The sequence below is a fragment of the Triticum urartu genome, chromosome 5A, assembly GCF_056163025.1.
Source record: "Triticum urartu cultivar PI428250 chromosome 5A, HENAU_Tu73, whole genome shotgun sequence".
In the NCBI taxonomy this organism is placed as follows: Eukaryota; Viridiplantae; Streptophyta; class Magnoliopsida; order Poales; family Poaceae; genus Triticum; species Triticum urartu.
The window spans coordinates 249,728,054-249,750,315 of NC_141877.1; the positions used below are offsets into that span (position 1 = coordinate 249,728,054).

Consider the following 22,262-nt stretch of genomic DNA (forward strand, 5'->3'; position numbering starts at 1 on the left):
TAATTCTTCTGTGTAGCAATGAGGATAATCCTTGGATCACGGACCCAGTCCGCATCATTGCTACTATCATCTTTCAACTTATTTTCTCCAGGAACATATCAAAAACAAATGGGGAGCTATAATGCGAGCTATTGATCTACAACATAATTTGCAAATACTATCAGGACTAAGTTCATGATAAATTAAAGTTCAATTAATCATATTACTTAAGAACTCCCACTTAGATAGACATCCCTCTAGTCATCTAAATGATCACGTGATCCATATCAACTAAACCATGTCCGATCATCACATGAGATGGAGTAGTTTTCAATGTTGAACATCACTATGTTGATCATATCTACTATATGATTCACGTTCGACCTTTCGGTCTCAGTGTTCTGAGGCCATATCTGCATATGCTAGGCTCATCAAGTTTAACCCGAGTATTCCGCACATGCAAAACTGGCTTGCACCCGTTGTATGTGAACGTAGAGCTTATCACACCTGATCATCACGTGATGTCTCGGCACGACGAACTATAGCAACGGTGCATACTCAGGGAGAACACTTATACCTTGAAATTTAGTGAGGGATCATCTTATAATGCTACCGCCGTACTAAGCAAAATAAGATGCATACAGGATAAACATCACATGCAATCAAAATATGTGACATGATATGGCCATCACCATCTTGTGCCTTTGATCTCCATCGTCACTGGCTTGACACCTTGATCTCCATCGTAGCATCGTTGTGGTCTCGCCAACTATTGCTTCTACGACTATCGCTAGCGCTTAGTGATAAAGTAAAGCAATTACATGGCGATTGCATTTCATACAATAAAGCGACAACCATAAGGCTCCTGCCAGTTGCCGATGACTTCTACAAAACATGATTATCTCATACAACAATTTATATCTCATCACGTCTTGACCATATCACATCCTACATGCCATGCAAAAACAAGTTAGACGTCCTCTACTTGGTTGTTGCAAGTTTTACGTGGCTGCTACGGGCTTCTAGCAAGAACCGTTCTTACCTACGCATCAAAACCACAATGATTTTTCGTCAAGTGTGCTGTTTTAACCTTCTAGCAAGAACCGTTCTTACCTACGCATCAAAACCGGCCGTAGTCAAACTCGATTCAAATAAATTTGGAGAAACAGACACCTGCCAGCCACCTGTGTGCGAAGCACGTCGGTAGAACCAGTCTCATGAACATGGTCATGTAATGTCGGTCTGGGCCGCTTCATCCAACAATACCGCCGAACCAAATTAAGATGTTGGTAGTAAGCAGTATGACTATTATCGCCCACAATTCTTTGTGTTCTACTCGTGCATATATCATCTACGCATAGACCTGACTCGGATGCCAATGTTGGGGAATGTAGTAATTCAAAATTTTCCTATGATCACGCAAGATCTAATTATGAGATGCATAGCAATGAGAGGGGAGAGTGTGTCCACATACCCTCGTAGACTGAAAGCGGAAGCGTTTAGTAATGCGGTTGATGTAGTCGAACGTCTTCATGATCCAACCGATCCAAGTACCAAACGTACGACACTTCCGTCTTCAACACACGTTCAGCACAATGATGTCCCTCGAGCTCTTGATCCAGTTGAGGACAAGGGAGAGTTTCGTCAGCATGATGATGTGGCGATGGTGATGATGAAGTTACCAGCGTAGGGCTTCGCCTAAGCACTACGACGATATGACCGAGGTGTTGAACTGTGGAGGGGGCACCACACACGGCTAAGAGATTGTGTGTTGTGCCTTTGGGGTGCCCCCCGCCTCCGTATATAAAGGGGGAGGAGGAGGTGGCCGGCCAAGGGGGGCGCGCCATAGGGGGGAGTCCTACTTGGACTGCGCCATAGGGGGGAGTCCTACCTGGACTCCTGGTCCAAGTAGGATTCAGCCCCCTTCCTTCCTTCCACCAGAGAGGGAAAGGGGAAGGGAGAGAGAGGGAGAAGGAAAGAGGGGGCCGCCCCTCCCCTAGTCCAATTCGGTTTGGGCAAGGGGCGGGGGGCGCGCGCCTCCTCACGTGGCCTTTCTCCTCTCCTCCAATATGGCCCAATAGGCCCAATAGTTCCCCAGGGGGGTTCCGGTAACCACCGGGTACTCTGGTAAAATATCTGAATCACTCGAAACCATTCCAATGTCCGAATATAACCTTCCAATATATGAATCTTTACCTCTCGACCATTTCGAGACTCCTCATCATGTTCGTGATCTCATCCGGGACTCCGAACAAACTTCGGTCATCAAATCACATAACTCATAATACAAATCGTCATCGAACGTTAAGCGTGCAGACCCTACGGGTACGAGAACTATGTAGACATGACCGAGACACATCTCCGGTCAATAACCAATAGCGGAACCTGGATGCTCATATTGGCTCCTACATATTCTACGAAGATCTTTATTGGTCAAACCGCATAACAACATACGTTATTCCCTTTGTCATCGGTATGTTACTTGCCCGAGATTTGATCATCGGCATCATCATACATAGTTCAATATCGTTACCAGCAAGTCTCTTTACTCGTTCCATAATGCATCATCCCGTAACTAACTCATTAGTCACATTTCTTGCAAGGCTCATAGTGATGTGCATTACCGAGAGGGCCCAGAGATACCTCTCCGATACTCGGAGTGACAAATCATAATCTCGATCTATGCCAACCAACAAATACCTTTGGAGATACCTGTAGAGCATCTTTATAATCATCCAGTTACGTTGTGACGTTTGATAGCACACAAGGTATTCCTCTGGTATTCGGGAGTTGCATAATCTCATAGTCAAAGGAATATGTATAAGTCATGAAGAAAGCAATAGAAAAAACTTAACGATCATTATGCTAAGCTAACGGATGGTTCTTGTCCATCACATCATTCTCCTAGTGATGTGATCCCGTTCATCAAATGACAACACATGTCTACGGTTAGGAAACTTAACCATCTTTGATTAACGAGCTAGTCAAGTAGAGGCATACTAGGGACACTTTGTTTTGTCTATGTATTCACACATGTATCAAGTTTTCGGTTAATACAATTCTAGCATGAATAATAAACATTTATCATGATATAAGGAAATATAAATAACAACTTTATTATTGCCTCTAGGGCATATTTCCTTCACGAAGACCCGGTCGTGGTGGATGACTACATTAACACCGTGGAGCAGTTGCTTGCTCGAGACAAGTAAAGGGTGGTCGACATCGACCTCTAGTACACCGATGGTTATCCCGGCAAAGATCAGAAGGTTGTCGTCGCCCAGTTGTGCGTGCGCCATCATGTCCTCATCTTCCACTACTGCATGGCCACAAAGCCTTGTGACCGTTTCGCCAGGTTTGTCAGCAACACCGACTACACGTTCTCTACGGTGGAGACCTGCAACGATGTAAAGGCGCTCAAGGTTACAGGCTTGGCCTGCAAAAACCTTGTCGAAATCCATGAGCACTACAGGGTCTGGGGCAGCTTGAAGGACTCACTGGTTGAACTCGCCTCGGCCATCATCGACCCCTACTATGAAAAGATGAAGCAGGATGCCAAGAGAACAATCTTGTATCCTGACACGGGGCCTAGACGCGGAAACTGGATGAACCTCACCTCAGGTTCGCGGCCAAGAGCATGTACACATGCTACGAGATGCACAGGCGGATCGTTGACATGAGGAAATTCCTTGTTACCGAAATCGACGAGGCCAGATCGAGCCACAAGCAGAGTAGTAGCGGCACGCGTCCCAATAAGTAGATGATGATCAGATGATCGTTTATCCTAGTTAATTATGCATGTAATATATAGTTGACTTTGGTGTGTGGAAATGTCATGTGTGTAGTAGCCATCTCTGTAATTATGCATGTAATAGTTTACTTTGGTGTGTGCAAATGTCATGTGTGTAGTAGCCATCTATGTAATTGGATGTTTAATTTGGTTATGCAACCATGTCCTTATAAGTGTGTGTTTATTTATATGTTGTTGTTCTGTATGCAATCCTAATGCACAACACACACGTCTTATTAGCAGCAATCGTCCGTGTTATTATCGGTCTTCGCGCACATTTCTGATTACAGACCTGTTTGGCGCGTATCATACACATCTTATTTAATCGAACCGTTTCCGTTCTCTTGGCTCAACACAAACAGTTCATCCGAGTGAACTGTTTGCCCTCTATCGCACACATGTTGATCTGGCTGACCGTTTCTTTTGTTCTGCCTACTCACAATCAGTCTGAGTGAACTGTATGCCGTATATCGCACACACCTTCATCTGGCTGCCCATTTCTGTTGTTCTGCCTCATCACAAATAGTTCATTGTACTGAACAGTATGCCTCGCATTGCACACGCAACTAAAATTCAAACAGTGTTTGATGTTTCCGTCATCGCAAACGTTTTGCATCTTTTTTGACGGTTTTTTACATCACCGTTTACGATTATTGCATCGCACACAGTTTCGTCGAAGGGTCTTTAATTGTAGTGTCGTGTTAGCAGCATCCTGCAGTGGTGACATCCGGGACGTTCAAGGGCCTAAGAAGACTGGAAGCGAGAAGGCCAGGCTGGAAGTGGTGGAGCAGGAGATCTTCAAGTGCCAGGGGATGGTGGAGCAGGAGACATATAACTGTGTTTGTCGGGATCCGATGAATTGTGGGTTTATGATCAGATTATTCCCTAAAAGTAATTGAGTCTTTTTTGAACTTTATTATGCATGAGTGCTATAGCTTTGTATTTCTCTCCAATTTATCCACTTGGTTTGGCCAACTAAATTGATTTATCTTCAGCGGGAGAGGTGCTTTGTAGTGGGTTAAATCTTGCGTTGTCCTCACCTAGGGACAGTAGTGGTAGCGGATCTAGCACGGTTGTCCGCCGCCTCCCTTGATCGACACGTGGCCTACTAGACCACGCATCTCTCTCTCTCCCTCATCTTATCTCTTCCCTAATCTCTATCCTGTATGCAAGTGCCTCAACGGCAATCAATGACGCCCACCTTGTCGGAGAGGTGGATGGCAGCAAGGCGACCTGGGCGGAGTTTTGGCGCTCGCCGACAACGGGCGGCACCGCTACTCCCTCACTACCCTCCGACGGGCTCACGACGAACGGTGTTGGTGTTTTGTTTTGCAACATCTAGTCTGTTGAAAGAAAGATTTCTGCAACATAGTCATGTTGCATAAGTTTCTTCCATAACACCATATAAAGGTGAAGACAAAGAAAAAAATTATGCAACACCACCTCAGATGCAAAGTTTTTCTGTAACAATACCTTTGTTGCAAAAAAAGAAGATAGGAAAAAAGTTTGCTGCAACACGAGTACACGACCTATGTTGCAAAAAATAAATCCCGCAATACAGTATGTGTTTTAAGAGTTTTCGTAACAAAATCATTGTTGCAAAGAAGGAAATACGTCCAGCCGCTTGTTGATTTTATCGTATTTAACGGCTCGCGAGGCGGTGGATCTTTTAAAAAGATCCGCCGGCCAACGCGTAGAAGCCCCCATAAAAAACCAACATATCAACGTAAAAAAAAAGAAAAAAAAGAAGGAAAAGTCGTGGCGAAGTACAGCTGGAAAACCTAGCCAAACAGAGCCTTGTCACGCGCCGCGCCCGTGACCTACATTGCGCCTCCTCTTCTCTCGTCCCCTCCTCGCCCTTCACAAAAGCACCGCTTCCCCAGGTTCTCCCCCCTCTCTTCATACCCAAACACCTCAACTCCTCTTCTCTCTCCTCCCTCAGCCATCTCTCCGAATCCCGCCTAGCCGCCTCCCTTCCCAACCCCCGCGGCCTCCGCCTCTGCGGCCGATGTGCTCTCCTCGTCGGTCGAAAACCCTGAAGGTACCCGCCCCCGCCCCCTGCTACCGCGATCGGGCCTAGGGTCTTCGAGAAATACTTAGGGTATTTTTCTTCGTTGCGCTGATTGTTTTGGCGTTGTGTTTGTTGCGAAGGTGAGGCACAAGTGAGAAATCCCGATCGGAGATGGCAGCGGCGGCGATGGCAGCGCACAGGGCCAGCTTCCCGCTGCGGCTGCAGCAGATCCTGTCTGGCAGCCGCGCCGTGTCGCCGGCGATCAAAGTCGAGTCCGAGCCGGTGAGCCCCCCTCCCCCCCCCCCCCCCCCCCCCCCCCGATTCCCTTCGCGTTCTTAATTTTAGGGTTTTGATCGGGGTGGTTGTTGGTGCGAACATGATTAGTTTGGCTGAATCCTCACTAGGTCTTAGGCTAGGGTTTTGATTTGACGCTGGCGTTGCTTTGGTGCCCGTTCTGTGGTAGTGTTCCGGTTTATGAGCCTCTCTCGGGGATTGGTATGAAGCGTGGGAAGTGGTGCTGCGGTTAGTACTTAGTGTTTAAGGTGATCTCTTGTTCAGGTGTTTGTGATTGGGTTATCTTAGAAAAAGTTACAACGTTTTGCCACTGAAGGATCCTATGTTTATGCTGGCACTGTTGTGGTGCTATTCTTTTACCACTACATGCACCTGTATAAGTGCGATACCTAGTTAATGTGGTGCCTTTTGTTGGTACATCAAGTGCAGTAGCGCATAGGATCTTAATCTAACTGTGGCGTATGTCCCTCCATGAGGTTCATACCATGTTGAGAAGCACCAAACTAGTTTTGATTGATGGGTTCTACGTACAAGGGTTTGTTTTCCATGCTGTTTGTGCTTATGCGTGTAGTTGTTCCTTCTTCAGAACTTATGGGTCGCAACTGGATGCCCTCCAACTTTCTGGATTTTGTGTTGTGGTTTTGTCTGATGTGCCTGTTAAAGGACAATACTTGTGGTGGTTGTTGTATTGTTCATGTGGAGTTTGTCATCCTGTTTTCGCTGACTGTAGGGCTATGTCACTATTGTGTAACGTGGCCATCTATGCTTGTGATTTGTACACCTAAATAAGACATTCGATAGCAGCTTCCATGTTGATTCTCTGTACATGTTATCAGCATTTCAGTCGAGGTTACACATTTGGTTCAAATATAATGTAATTACTTCTAACTCATGGAGGCTACCAATGTGTTTCAGAGGTAGTTTAGGTTATAATAATAATGGCTTTAAAAGGTATTATGTTTGCTATTTTTTCTTTTGTTTCTAGATTGTGTAGTTGATTAGAAGATATGTATCTTGATTTTGCAGATGCATTAGTGCCCTGTAATTTTTATTATCAGTACTAAGTTTCAAATTTAAAGGTTTGTATGTTTTAGGGTGTAGCCAGAATTTCAGATGGTCTAAAATACTAGGGACCTTGCTCGAATTAGAGTATAGTAAACCTGTGCTCTAATGTCTGAGGGTAAATACTATCTGAGGGCCACTTGTAACGAACTATTTCAATGGACTTCAGTGTCCTATTCAGCTTGTAGTTAGCAATGGTCAACTGTGCTCTTATACTAGTATTAGAATAGAACACAAATGTTTAGTTAGTGGATATCGTACTCTTGCAAAGGTGCAATAGTTCCCTCACATTTTCAGGATCAAGTGGTTAGGTATGATAGGAAGGTTTGCGTGACATCATAGTAAGTATGCTTGTTTCTTGAGTGTTTTTTTGAATGAGGTGTGATTTTTTGCGATATGTGCACCTCTGTGCTTATATACATAATTCATTTGTCTTGTATCATGGGAACACCTTTTATAAACTGGTTATAAATCACGTTCTATTTTTTGCAGCCAGCAAAAGTTAAAGCATTTATTGATCGTGTAATCAATATTCCACTACATGACATTGCCATACCACTATCAGGCTTCCATTGGGAGTTCAATAAGGTGACAGTTTTACTTCTTCTGAATTTGATTTCAATTATGTTTACACTTATTTTCCTTACCTGCTTACTGTTAACATTTGGTTGCAGGGAAATTTTCACCATTGGAAGCCTCTGTTTATGCATTTTGATACGTATTTCAAGACATACATCTCTTCTAGAAAGGATCTTCTCTTGTCTGATGATATGTCTGAGAGTGAACCGTTGACAAAAAATACCATCTTACAAATTTTGAGAGTTATGCAAATTGTGTTGGAAAATTGCCAGAACAAAACAACTTTTGCTGGTCTTGAGGTAAGCTGGTGTTTTTTTTATGTGCGTTTGAACTTCTTTACTAATGTCCCAGAGATGGGAATTTCAGACCCTTATTTTTATTCCACTTAAACTGATCATTGCCATCTACTCCTTGTATCAGCATTTTAAGAATCTGTTGACATCATCAGATCCTGAGGTAGTTGTTGCGGCTTTGGAAACTCTTGCTTCACTGGTGAAAATAAATCCTTCAAAACTACATATGAATGGGAAACTGATCAGCTGTGGAGCTATAAATAGCCATCTTCTATCATTGGCCCAAGGATGGGGTAGCAAGGAGGAAGGTCTAGGCTTGTATTCCTGTGTTGTGGCAAATGAGCGAAATCAGCTGGAGGGGTTGTGCTTATTCCCAGCAGACATGGAGAACAAATATGATGGCACACAGCATCGTCTTGGGTCCACTCTTCATTTTGAGTATAATTTGGCACCTGTCCAAGATTCTGACCAAGCCAATGACAAGTCATCTAATCTCTGTGTGATACATATGCCAGACCTGCACCTTCGGAAGGAGGATGACTTGAGCATATTGAAGCAATGTATCAACAAGTTTAATGTGCCTCCAGAGCACCGGTTTGCCTTGTTTACAAGGATAAGATATGCACATGCTTTTAATTCTCCGAGGACATGCAGGCTATATAGCCGCATAAGTCTCCTTTCTTTCATTGTTCTCGTGCAATCCAGTGATGCCCATGATGAACTGACATCGTTCTTCACAAATGAGCCGGAGTACATAAATGAGTTAATCCGGCTTGTTCGTTCAGAAGATATTGTTCCTGGGCCCATTCGTGCACTGGCTATGCTTGCACTGGGAGCACAGTTAGCAGCATATGCATCATCTCATGAGCGAGCTAGGATACTGAGCGGTTCAAGTATCATCTCTGCTGGTGGAAACCGCATGGTCTTGCTCAGTGTTCTGCAGAAAGCAATATCATCCCTCAGTAGCCCTAATGATACTTCATCTCCTTTAATTGTTGATGCCCTTCTGCAGTTCTTTTTGCTTCATGTGCTGTCATCTTCGAGTTCTGGGACCACCGTTAGGGGTTCAGGGATGGTTCCACCTCTTCTGCCTCTCCTGCAAGATAAGGATCCTTCCCACATGCATCTTGTCTGTTTGGCAGTAAAGACCCTTCAGAAGCTGATGGAGTACAGCAGCCCTGCTGTTTCCCTGTTTAAAGATTTGGGTGGTGTAGAACTTTTGTCTCAGAGGTTACATGTGGAGGTGCAGCGTGTTATTGGTGTTGCTGAAATTACTTCAGTGGTTGCTAGTGATACATCGAAATCAGAAGATGACCATCTGTACTCACAGAAGCGACTGATTAAGGCTTTGCTCAAGGCATTAGGTTCCGCTACATATTCTCCTGCGAATCCTGCTCGCTCTCAAAGTTCCAATGATAACTCTTTGCCCATGTCACTTTCCCTTATATTCCAGAATGTTGGAAAGTTTGGTGGTGATATATACTTCTCTTCAGTTACTGTTATGAGTGAGATAATACATAAGGATCCTACATGCTTTCCTGCTTTGAAGGAACTTGGTCTTCCTGATGCTTTCCTGTCATCAGTGACTGCTGGGGTGATACCATCTTGTAAAGCTCTTATATGTGTACCCAATGGCCTGGGCGCAATCTGCCTTAATAACCAAGGACTTGAGTCTGTCAGGGAAACTTCAGCGCTGCGTTTTCTTGTAGAGACGTTCACTAGTAGGAAATATCTGATACCAATGAATGAAGGTGTTGTTCTTTTAGCAAATGCAGTGGAAGAGCTTATTCGTCATGTGCAGTCCCTTAGAAGTACTGGTGTTGACATCATCATTGAAATAATCAACAAACTTTCTTGTCCTCGTGGTGATAAAATCACTGAAGCAGCCAGCGCTGAAGAAAAAACAGATATGGAAACAGATGTTGAAGGGCGTGATTTAGTAAGTGCCATGGATTCTGGCACAGATGGAACTAATGATGAGCAGTTTTCTCATTTGAGCATTTTCCATGTTATGGTATTGGTGCACAGGACAATGGAAAATTCAGAAACTTGCAGGCTGTTTGTAGAAAAGGGAGGTCTACAGACTCTGTTGACACTCTTGCTGCGACCTACCATCACCCAATCTTCTGGTGGGATGCCTATTGCTTTGCACAGCACTATGGTATTTAAGGGCTTTACTCAACAGCATTCTACTCCACTTGCGCGTGCATTCTGCTCCTCTTTAAAGGAGCACTTGAAGAATGCCCTACAGGAACTTGATACAGTTTTTAGGTCATGTGAAGTGACTAAGATGGAAAAAGGAGCCATTCCATCACTTTTTATTGTTGAATTTCTGCTCTTCCTAGCGGCATCAAAAGACAACCGCTGGATGAACGCTCTACTCTCAGAATTTGGTGATGTCAGCAGGGATGTCCTGGAAGATATTGGAAGAGTTCACCGGGAAGTGCTTTGGCAAATTTCACTTTTTGATGAGAAGAAAATAGAGCCTGAAGCTAGTTCTCCTTCAGCAAATGAGGCCCAGCAAGTTGATGCTGCTGTGGGCGACACTGATGATAACAGATACACCTCCTTTAGGCAATATCTTGATCCTCTTTTAAGGCGACGGGGCTCTGGGTGGAACATTGAGTCTCAGGTGTCTGACCTTATCAATATCTATCGTGATATGGGCCGTGCAGCTACTGACTCTCACAGAGTTGGTGCTGATAGATACCCTAGTACAGGGTTGCCCTCAAGTTCCCAGGATCAGCCATCCAGTTCATCTGATGCAAATGCGAAGTCAGAAGAGGACAAGAAAAGGTCTGAGCATTCATCCTGCTGTGACATGATGAGGTCACTTTCTTACCATATTAACCATCTGTTTATGGAGCTTGGGAAAGCAATGCTGCTTACATCTCGCCGTGAGAACAGTCCTATAAATCTATCTCCATCTGTTGTGTCTGTTGCTAGCAATATTGCTTCTATCGTGTTGGAGCACCTCAATTTTGAGGGACATACAATCAGTCCAGAGAGGGAGATTACTGTTGCTACAAAGTGCCGATACCTTGGAAAGGTTGTTGAGTTTATTGATGGGATATTGTTGGACAGACCAGAATCATGTAATCCAATCATGGTGAATTCTTTTTATTGCCGTGGTGTAATTCAGGCTATCTTAACCACATTTGAAGCTACCAGTGAGTTGCTTTTTGCAATGAACAGGCCACCCTCGTCACCTATGGAGACTGATAGTAAAACTGGGATGGAAGAGAAGGATACTGATTGTTCATGGATTTATGGCCCCCTTTCCAGCTATGGTGCAGCTATGGACCATCTCGTAACATCATCATTTATTCTTTCTTCATCGACAAGACAACTACTTGAGCAACCTATTTTTAGTGGAACTGTCAGGTTTCCACAAGATGCAGAGAGATTCATGAAGTTGCTTCAATCTAAAGTCTTAAAGACTGTTCTTCCCATATGGGCCCATCCACAGTTTCCAGAATGCAATCTTGAGCTAATCAGTTCAGTCACATCGATCATGAGGCATGTTTACTCTGGGGTAGAAGTAAAAAACAATGTTAGCAACATGGCTGCTCGTTTGGCTGGTCCACCCCCTGACGAGAATGCAATTTCCTTGATTATAGAGATGGGCTTTTCTCGTGCCAGAGCTGAAGAAGCATTAAGACAGGTTGGAACAAATAGCGTTGAGATCGCGACTGACTGGTTGTTCTCACACCCGGAGGAACCACCAGAGGATGATGAACTTGCTCGAGCTCTTGCTATGTCTCTAGGGAATTCTGATACACCTGTTCAAGAGGAAGATGACAGAACTAATGATCTTGAGCTCGAGGAAGTAAATGTTCAGCTCCCTCCCATGGATGAAGTATTATCTTCATGTCTTAGGCTGCTACAGGCAAAGGAAACATTAGCTTTTCCTGTCCGGGATATGCTTGTGACTATCAGCTCACAGAATGACGGCCAAAACCGTGTGAAGGTGCTTACATATTTGATTGATCATCTGAAGCAATGTCTTGTGGCATCTGATCCTTTAAAGAACACTGCACTATCTGCTTTTTTCCATGTTCTTGCTTTGATTCTCCATGGAGATACCGCTGCTCGTGAAGTTGCCTCAAAGGCTGGTCTTGTCAAGGTTGTTTTGAATCTGCTGTGCAGCTGGGAGTTGGAGCCAAGGGAAGGTCAAACAACCAAGGTTCCCAATTGGGTTACTTCCTGTTTCCTTTCTGTTGATAGAATGCTCCAGTTGGAACCCAAGTTGCCAGATGTTACTGAGCTTGATGTTCTCAAAAAGGATAATTCACCTACACAAACATCTGTTGTGATTGATGACAGCAAGAAGAAGGATTCAGAATCTTCCTCAAGTGTAGGGTTACTGGACTTGGAGGACCAGGATCAACTTTTGAGGATATGCTGTAAGTGCATTCAGAAGCAGTTGCCTTCCGGTACAATGCATGCTATTCTTCAGTTGTGTGCTACACTGACGAAAGTCCATGTGGCTGCTATCAGTTTTCTCGAGTCTGGTGGCCTACATGCGTTGCTAAGTTTGCCGACAAGTAGCTTATTTTCTGGATTCAACAGTGTGGTTTCTACAATTATCCGTCATATTTTGGAGGATCCCCATACTCTTCAGCAAGCTATGGAATTGGAGATACGCCATAGTCTTGTCACGGCTGCTAATCGGCATGCAAATCCTAGGGTTACACCACGTAATTTTGTTCAAAATTTGGCGTTTGTTGTATACAGGGACCCAGTGATATTTATGAAAGCTGCCCAAGCTGTGTGCCAGATTGAGATGGTTGGAGATAGACCGTATGTTGTTCTATTGAAGGACCGTGAGAAGGAAAAGAGCAAGGAAAAAGAGAAGGATAAGCTGGTTGATAAGGATAAATCATCAGGTGTTGCCACAAAGATAACATCAGGGGACATGGTTATGGCATCTCCTGTAAGTGCCAAAGGGAAACAATCTGATTTCAGTGCAAGGAATATGAAATCTCATCGCAAGCCACCACAAACCTTTGTCACTGTTATTGAGCATCTATTAGATCTAGTAATGTCCTTTGTCCCACCACAAAGAGCTGAGGACCAATCTGATGGTTCGTCATCCATGGACATGGATATTGACTCTAGTTCAGCAAAAGGTAAAGGGAAGGCTGTTGCTGTCACACATGAAGAGTCCAAGCAAGCAATCCAAGATGCTACTGCATGTCTGGCTAAAAACGCATTTGTCCTAAAGCTGCTCACAGATGTACTATTAACTTATGCTTCTTCCGTTCAAGTTGTTCTTCGCCACGATGCTGAGTTGAGCAGCACGCGAGGTCCTACTCGGACCAGTGGTGGAATATTTAATCATATATTGCAGCATTTGCTTCCACATGCTACAAAGCAAAAGAAAGAAAGGAAGCCTGATGGTGATTGGAGGTACAAATTGGCAACAAGGGGTAATCAATTTTTAGTGGCTTCATCTATTCGTTCTTCAGAAGGACGAAAAAGGATCTGTTCTGAAATCTGCAGTATATTTGTTGAGTTCACAGACAATTCTACTGGTTGCAAACCTCCAATGTTGAGGATGAATGCTTATGTTGATTTGCTCAATGATATTCTGTCAGCTCGCTCACCAACGGGCTCCTCACTTTCAGCAGAATCTGTAGTTACATTTGTTGAGGTTGGCCTTGTCCAGTGTTTAACGAAAACCCTTCAGGTTCTTGATTTGGATCATTCTGATTCAGCAAAGATTGTAACTGGTATTGTCAAGGCTCTTGAAGTGGTTACTAAGGAGCACGTTCATTTAGCAGATTTTAATGCTAAAGGGGAGAACTCATCAAAGACTGTTTTGGAGCAGAACAATGTAGATTCATCATCAAATAGGTTCCAGGTTCTTGACACAACTTCTCAACCAACTGCAATGGTAACTGATCACAGGGAAACTTTCAATGCTGTTCATGCTTCAAGAAGTTCAGATTCAGTGGCAGATGAGATGGATCATGACCGTGATATAGATGGAGGTTTTGCCCATGATGGTGAAGATGATTTTATGCATGAGATTGCTGAAGACAGAACAGGAAATGAGTCCACAATGGATATTCGGTTTGATATACCACGTAATAGAGAGGATGATATGGCTGAAGATGAAGATGACAGTGATGAAGATATGTCAGCCGATGATGGTGAGGAGGTTGATGAAGATGATGATGATGAGGAAAATAACAACCTGGAGGAAGACGATGCCCATCAGATATCTCATGCTGACACGGATCAGGATGACCGTGAGATTGATGAAGAAGAATTTGATGAAGATCTGCTAGAAGAAGAAGATGATGATGAGGAGGATGAGGAGGGTGTAATCCTTCGCCTAGAGGAGGGGATCAATGGAATTAATGTGTTTGACCATATTGAGGTTTTTGGGGGGAGCAACAATGTTTCTGGGGATACACTGCGTGTAATGCCATTGGACATTTTTGGCACAAGACGGCAAGGCCGTAGTACATCTATATACAATCTGCTTGGGAGAGCAAGTGACCAAGGTGTACTTGACCACCCACTCTTGGAGGAACCTTCAATGTTACTTCCACAACAGAGGCAACCAGGTATCCTCGTAAATTTGTTCTGTTTACACATTTTAGGCTCTGTTTGGATGCAGGTCATTTCTAAAACCACAGTTCCCAAAAACCAGTGTTTGAAGTCCTAGTTGCAATATACCACAGTATGCAGATAGTGAGGTTTCCTGCAGTATTTGTAAAGCTACTACTAGGTGTTTGGCACCTGCACTATTTCATAGAGTATTTTGTGTATATACATATTATTACTGAAATTGAGAAAGTTTAACCAAAATTGCACAGTATGCATGTGAAGCAACAAAATTCATCTGCTTGCCTGAATATATGTGAATACTGATAGGCTATAACTAGCTCATATTGGTCTGTTGCTTGCTTTGTTTGTATATCCGTTGTCCTGTTGGCTTGTTTCGTGATAATTTTGGCATGATAAACTTCTCCTGTACAGCTTCAACATCATTTTTTGCTCCGGTTCTGTAGATGGAGCCAGATGGGAAGATGTAGCATTGCTTTCTTGTTTTTAAAAAAAGTCAAGAGTGGATAGTTTATTACTCCAAAAAACTATTGTATCAGCAATACTACGGTTTACAAAGCGTATTACTTGAAGCGGAACACCTCAAATGATTTCTAAACTCCATTTTTTGAGAAACTGTGTTTTTTTAAAGATCTAAAAATGCTATGCATCCAAACAGTGCCTAAGCAGTTAACCTTCTTAAACTGTTCCAGCCTGGGACATCATGCATAGCTTAACCAAATTATTGTCTCTTTTCAGAAAATTTAGTTGAGATGGCTTTCTCTGATCGGAATCATGAAAATAGTTCTTCCCGTTTGGACGCTATATTCAGAAGCTTGCGAAGTGGACGGAATGGACACCGATTTAATATGTGGCTGGATGATGGCCCCCAACGCAATGGATCTGCTGCCCCTACAGTACCTGAAGGCATTGAAGAACTTCTGCTCTCTCAGTTGAGAAGGCCTATGGCTGAACATCCTGATGAGCAGAGCACACCTGCTGTTGATGCTCAAGTAAACGATCCTCCCAGTAATTTCCATGGGCCAGAAACTGATGCAAGGGAAGGATCAGCAGAACAAAATGAAAACAATGAAAACGATGATATTCCTGCAGTAAGGTCTGAGGTGGATGGCTCTGCAAGTGCTGGTCCTGCAGCTCCTCACAGTGATGAACTTCAAAGAGATGCATCCAATGCAAGTGAGCATGTCGCAGATATGCAATATGAACGTAGTGACACAGCTGTCCGTGATGTGGAAGCAGTAAGCCAAGCAAGCAGTGGTAGTGGTGCTACTCTAGGTGAAAGCCTCAGAAGTTTAGATGTGGAAATTGGAAGTGTTGAAGGACATGATGATGGTGACCGGCATGGCGCTTCAGACAGGACACCTCTGGGTGATGTACAGGCAGCTACTCGATCGCGGAGGCCTTCTGGAAATGCAGTACCAGTCAGCAGCAGGGACATATCATTGGAGAGTGTTAGGGAGATCCCCCAAAACACAGTCCAGGAATCTGATCAGAATGCCAGTGAGGGGGATCAGGAGCCTAACAGGCCTACTGGGACTGACTCAATAGATCCTACATTTTTGGAGGCTCTTCCAGAGGATTTACGGGCTGAAGTTCTTTCTTCACGTCAAAATCAAGTGACTCAGACTTCCAGTGAGCAGCCTCAGCATGATGCGGACATTGATCCTGAATTCCTTGCTGCACTGCCACCTGATATACGTGAAGAGGTTCTAGCTCAACAACGTGCCCAACGGTTGCAACAACAGTCTCAAGAGCTTGAAGGACAACCAGTTGAAATGGACGCTGTATCAATTATTGCAACCTTCCCTTCGGAAATACGGGAGGAGGTATAATCATGTTATTGATCTTTCTCATTTTGAAGCTTTTTTTGGCATAACTTGCTCTATGATTCTATCTTCAGTTACTATTATTTGATTTGCTTTTATTCCAGGTGCTTTTGACGTCTCCTGATACTCTACTTGCTACATTGACACCTGCACTAGTTGCTGAAGCCAACATGTTGCGTGAGAGATTTGCTCATCGATATCACAGCGGTTCACTATTTGGCATGAACTCCAGGAACAGGAGGGGAGAGTCCTCTCGTCGTGGTGATATCATTGGTTCAGGCCTTGAAAGAAATACTGGTGATTCGTCCCGTCAAACGGCCAGCAAGTTAATTGAAACTGTAGGGACTCCTCTTGTTGACAAGGATGCTCTCAATGCTCTTATACGATTACTTCGAGTTGTCCAGGTAATTCCCTTTCTTTGTCTGGTGGTTCTACTGTTTCTGGTAATTCCCTTTCTTTGTCTGGTGGTTCTACTGTTTCTGGTGGTGCATGCATAGTAATAATAACTTTTGCCTCTATTATGTACAGCCTATATACAAGGGCCAGCTGCAGAGGCTTCTCTTGAACCTTTGTGCTCACCGGGAAAGCAGAAAGTCGCTGGTTCAAATTCTGGTGGACATGCTTATGCTTGATCTGCAGGGCTCTTCTAAGAAATCAATTGATGCAACAGAGCCGTCATTTAGGCTATATGGGTGCCATGCAAATATCACATATTCACGCCCTCAATCCTCAGATGGTAATTAATTTTGATCTTGTTTCAGTTTTTGTTGTCAGTTTGATTGTTCCATTGCTATATATTTGCTGAGAATTCTATCTGAATTGTCATTTCTTTGTTGCGATAAACAGGTGTGCCACCACTGGTTTCCCGCCGTGTGCTGGAAACTCTGACATACCTGGCAAGAAATCATCCAAATGTGGCTAAGCTCTTACTCTTTCTTCGGTTCCCCTGCCCGCCAACCTGCCATACTGAAACACTTGACCAGAGGCGTGGAAAGGCTGTCCTTGTGGAAGACGGGGAACAACAGAGTGCTTTTGCACTCGTTCTACTTTTGACTCTATTAAATCAGCCTCTTTATATGAGAAGTGTAGCTCATCTTGAACAGGTTCACAATTTGTTTTCACCATTTTCGAAATAGATATTTTTCTCGGTTGAGTTTTTCTTAATCATTTGATATTTGTAGTTACTCAATCTTCTGGAAGTTGTCATGCTTAATGCTGAGAATGAAGTAAATCAAGCTAAGTTGGAAAGTTCATCTGAGAGACCGTCTGGACCTGAGAATGCAATACAAGATGCCCAAGAGGATGCCAGTGTTGCTGGATCATCTGGAGCGAAGCCCAATGCAGATGATAGTGGTAAATCATCCGCAGATAATATAAGTGACCTGCAAGCTGTTTTGCATAGCCTTCCGCAAGCCGAGCTTCGGTTGCTATGTTCATTGCTTGCGCATGATGGGTATGAACTTCTAACTTCAGTGAACTTCCTCAGTAATTTATACAATTTGTTTTCCCTATTGGCTTGCATTGCCATAATCATGCACACTATTGTTTTGCTCAGTTTTATTTTAGTATTTGATAAGTTTTTGTGTTAGATGTTCTTGTATCAGTTATCCTTGCCTAATAGGTTGGTCCTTATTTGTTTCCAGGTTATCAGACAATGCATATCTCCTTGTAGCAGAAGTTCTGAAAAAGATTGTAGCTTTGGCTCCTTTCATCTGTTGCCATTTCATAAATGAGCTTTCACGTTCGATGCAAAATTTGACTGTTTGTGCCATGAATGAGCTTCACTTGTATGAAGATTCTGAAAAGGCAATTCTGAGCACATCATCAGCCAATGGCATGGCAGTTCTAAGAGTTGTGCAGGCCTTGAGTTCTCTTGTCACATCTCTGCAAGAGAGAAAAGATCCAGAGCTTCTTGCAGAGAAGGACCATTCAGATTCCCTGTCCCAGATTTCTGATATTAACACAGCATTGGATGCATTGTGGTTGGAGCTAAGCCACTGCATAAGCAAAATAGAGAGCTCTTCAGAATATACATCAAATTTGAGTCCAACTTCTGCAAATGCAACTAGAGTATCAACTGGTGTAGCACCTCCCTTGCCTGCTGGAACCCAGAATATATTACCGTACATAGAATCCTTTTTTGTGACATGCGAGAAGTTACGTCCAGGACAACCTGATGCTGTTCAAGAGCCTTCAACATCTGATATGGAGGATGCTTCAACATCTAGTAGTGGGCAAAAATCATCTGCAAGCCATACCAGTCTTGATGAGAAGCACACTGCTTTTGTTAAATTCTCGGAGAAGCACAGAAGATTGTTAAATGCTTTTATCCGACAAAACTCTGGGTTGCTAGAAAAATCATTCTCTCTGATGTTGAAGGTCCCCCGCTTGATTGATTTTGACAACAAACGTGCATATTTCCGGTCTAAAATTAAGCATCAGCATGACCATCATCACAGTCCTGTTAGAATTTCTGTCCGACGGGCGTACATTTTGGAAGACTCTTATAATCAGCTTAGGATGCGCTCACCCCAGGACTTGAAGGGTCGACTCACGGTTCATTTCCAAGGAGAAGAAGGCATTGATGCCGGTGGACTCACAAGAGAGTGGTATCAGTTACTATCACGAGTGATTTTTGACAAGGGTGCCCTTCTATTCACGACTGTTGGAAATGACTTGACATTTCAACCAAACCCTAACTCTGTGTATCAGACTGAACACCTCTCATATTTCAAATTTGTTGGACGAGTGGTGAGTAAAGGATTATTGATATTATTATTACTACCAGCTACCACCACCACCACCACCACTACTAACAATTTTTTCTCCCTAGGTTGGAAAAGCGCTCTTTGATGCCCAACTTTTGGATGTCCATTTCACTAGATCTTTCTACAAGCACATACTTGGTGCCAAGGTTACTTACCATGATATTGAAGCCATTGATCCTGCTTACTACAGAAACCTTAAGTGGATGCTTGAGGTATGTATTTTTGTGTCTATGTTTATGTTTATGCCGACTGTTGACTGTCCAGATGTGACGTATTTTCCTTTTCTTTTGTGCAGAATGACATAAGTGATGTCCTGGACCTCACATTTAGCATGGATGCAGATGAAGAGAAGCTGATATTATATGAGAAAGCTGAGGTACGCCCTCTCCCCCCCTTTCTCTCTGTTTTGCTCCTTTCTCTCTTTGGTTAATGTGGTGACTGTAAGTACCAACTCTATGCAGGTAACTGATTGTGAGTTGATTCCTGGAGGGCGTAACATTAGGGTCACCGAGGAGAACAAGCATGAATATGTGGATAGGGTAGCAGAGCATCGTTTAACCACTGCAATTAGGCCTCAGATTAATGCTTTCATGGAAGGATTTAATGAGCTCATTCCTCGCGAGCTAATATCCATTTTTAACGACAAAGAGTTTGAACTGCTAATCAGTGGACTCCCTGATATTGACTGTGAGTTGAAAGAGTTAATTCAGTTCTATAATGATCCGTTTAGATCTTGCATGTGCTCTACTTATTTTGTACATCTGCTTTCAGTGGACGACCTAAAGGCAAATACCGAGTATTCTGGCTACAGCATAGCTTCACCAGTTATTCAATGGTTCTGGGAAATTGTACAAGGTTTCAGCAAGGAGGACAAAGCTCGATTTCTCCAGTTCGTTACTGGCACTTCAAAGGTATTTGGTGAAAGCACGACCTTTTAAATTGTGAAGCTATTATTGTTTATGAAAATTTGTTCTAGGGTACCTGTTAACTCCTGATCCCGCTTTGAACTGAACCGCAGGTACCTTTGGAGGGTTTCAGTGCGCTCCAAGGAATATCTGGGCCACAAAGGTTCCAGATACACAAGGCATACGGCAGCACCAACCATCTGCCCTCAGCTCATACTTGGTAACCAATCTTCACTAGTCCGTTATGCTTTTGACTTGTCAGCAACCATAATTGTTTCATTTAGGTATATACTGATTTGCTATTCTGCTTCTGTTTGCTGCAGCTTTAACCAACTGGACTTGCCTGAATACACATCCAAAGACCAGCTGCAGGAGAGGTTGCTATTGGCTATTCATGAGGCAAATGAAGGGTTTGGATTTGGTTAATCAGTCATTCCCGCACTTGTGCATTCGCTGCTGGGTATTTGTACAGATAGTACGGGAGTTGCAATAGGCAAGTGGGAATGTGTGCGTGCTTGTTCCACAGTCTGCTAGATCCCACTAGTTGGCAACATGAAGCATCAGCCTTAGGCACTACCAGGAGGTTCTCGATATTTGTTGGGAAATGGCCGAGATCTACCAGAATCATTGCATTGCAAACAAGTTACTGCAAAGAATGTGCAGTGAGTGGGAGTTTAAACAGACACCAACTATTTGATGTTCATAATATTGTTTTTCTTTATGGTCAGCTTTGACCGTTGCCCTGTTAAAATGTCATCTTGTTTACATTGTATTTAGCTGGAAGATCTTTTGAAGTCTTTTATAGATGTGCGGAATAGACTGGTAGAATGCAGCAATAAGACGAGTGCAATTTTCTCATAATCTGTTACTCATCTCGTCTCTTATGCCTCTTGTGGTTGCATCTGTTAATCATTCAATACCTGCCAAAGGTCAAACCACATAAGCAAAACCGTATGGTCTGATGGTCACAGCAAAGAGTATCCTAGTCGCTTTCATGTCTACAGTGCCCTGAATTACAGCAGTAAAAGAGGATACGACTCGTGACTTGTTAATCATGGCTAAAACACAAGGGGACGCTGAGCGGGGCAGTTGTTAGTTCCAACTTATATCATGGTGACAGGCTAAAACACAAATGGGGTGCTGAGCGGACAGTTCCTTCACACAAGAAACTAGTGACACAATAGGAGTTCCTATTTGTCCAAGTAGCATCACTGATTCGCAAATTTTGGTGCGGTAGCTGTTAAGAATAAACCGGTGTCATTAGCGCTAATTGTTGTTAGGATTCGTCATGTCCGTACGGGCGTCTTTTCGCGCCAACAGGCGTTATTGTAAACGAACGCTTCTCCGGAGGCGCCCCAAATCCTTGTATAAATAGGGCGTTGCCCATAATTAATAAATACAAATTTTCTCTCGAATACTTACACGTTATCAGCCATGCCTCTACCAACAGAGCACGAACAGGACGAGAGAGAAGTGACGGGAAATCCGTCGATTTGCCAGATGACACAGGGCTGGAATTTATCACCCTTGGGGCCCAGGCAACGGCCGCTGTGGTCGCCATGGCTGCCGTGGTCGTCGTGGTGATCAGGATTACCTTGGCCTTGCCGCAGCAGATCAAGCAGGACCAAGCAACCCGCCTGCGGCCGTCCACCAAGCCTACCAGGCACCTCCGATGCCGGCCTTCGTCGCTCCGCCAATGGACTGGGCTCCCGTCGAGGCAGCAACCACGCCCAGTTGGGGCCGCTCCTCTGCCTGAAGTACATGCAAATTTTCAAAAAAACACCAAGTTCAATGGTTCTTTCAAAGGCCAAAACAAGAACATTAAGGGTAAGAGCAACCACAATAAGAAGAACAAGCCACAAAATTCAGACAAGGGGAAGGGCATAACAAAGAATAAGTTTGATAAAACTAAACTTTGCCAGAAATGTGGATGCTACAAGCATGTCACCAAGAAATGCCGCACCCCAAGACATCTGGTAAACCTCTACCTGCAATCCATGGGACGTAACAGATCTGCCCAAGGAGCAAGATATGAAGCTCACTTCAATCTTCAACCTGATAACAACAAGGAAGCTGGTTGTTCTCAAGATGTTCAAGGAGCACCAAGTAACAACAAGGAATTCCATCTATCGTAGGACTCCATAGACACAGAGAATATGATGACCGAATACGCCGC

General features: G+C 43.7%; 1 protein-coding gene across 1 annotated transcript; it reads left to right on the top strand.

Moving 5' to 3' along the window:
• Nucleotides 1–5,599: 5,599 nt before the first annotated feature.
• LOC147970946 (E3 ubiquitin-protein ligase UPL1-like) lies at nt 5,600–20,888 on the top strand. The gene is made up of 17 exons (XM_087525845.1): nt 5,600–5,810; nt 5,921–6,062; nt 7,629–7,724; nt 7,811–8,014; nt 8,136–14,586; nt 15,326–16,413; nt 16,518–16,817; nt 16,942–17,149; nt 17,260–17,516; nt 17,595–17,866; nt 18,057–19,164; nt 19,247–19,393; nt 19,477–19,557; nt 19,643–19,868; nt 19,953–20,092; nt 20,200–20,306; nt 20,410–20,888. The coding sequence occupies exons 2-17, from the start codon at nt 5,952–5,954 to the stop codon at nt 20,510–20,512; spliced, it is 10,899 nt and encodes a 3,632-aa protein (XP_087381971.1). The 5' UTR covers nt 5,600–5,810; nt 5,921–5,951; the 3' UTR covers nt 20,513–20,888.
• The last annotated feature ends 1,374 nt before the right edge of the window (nt 20,889–22,262 follow it).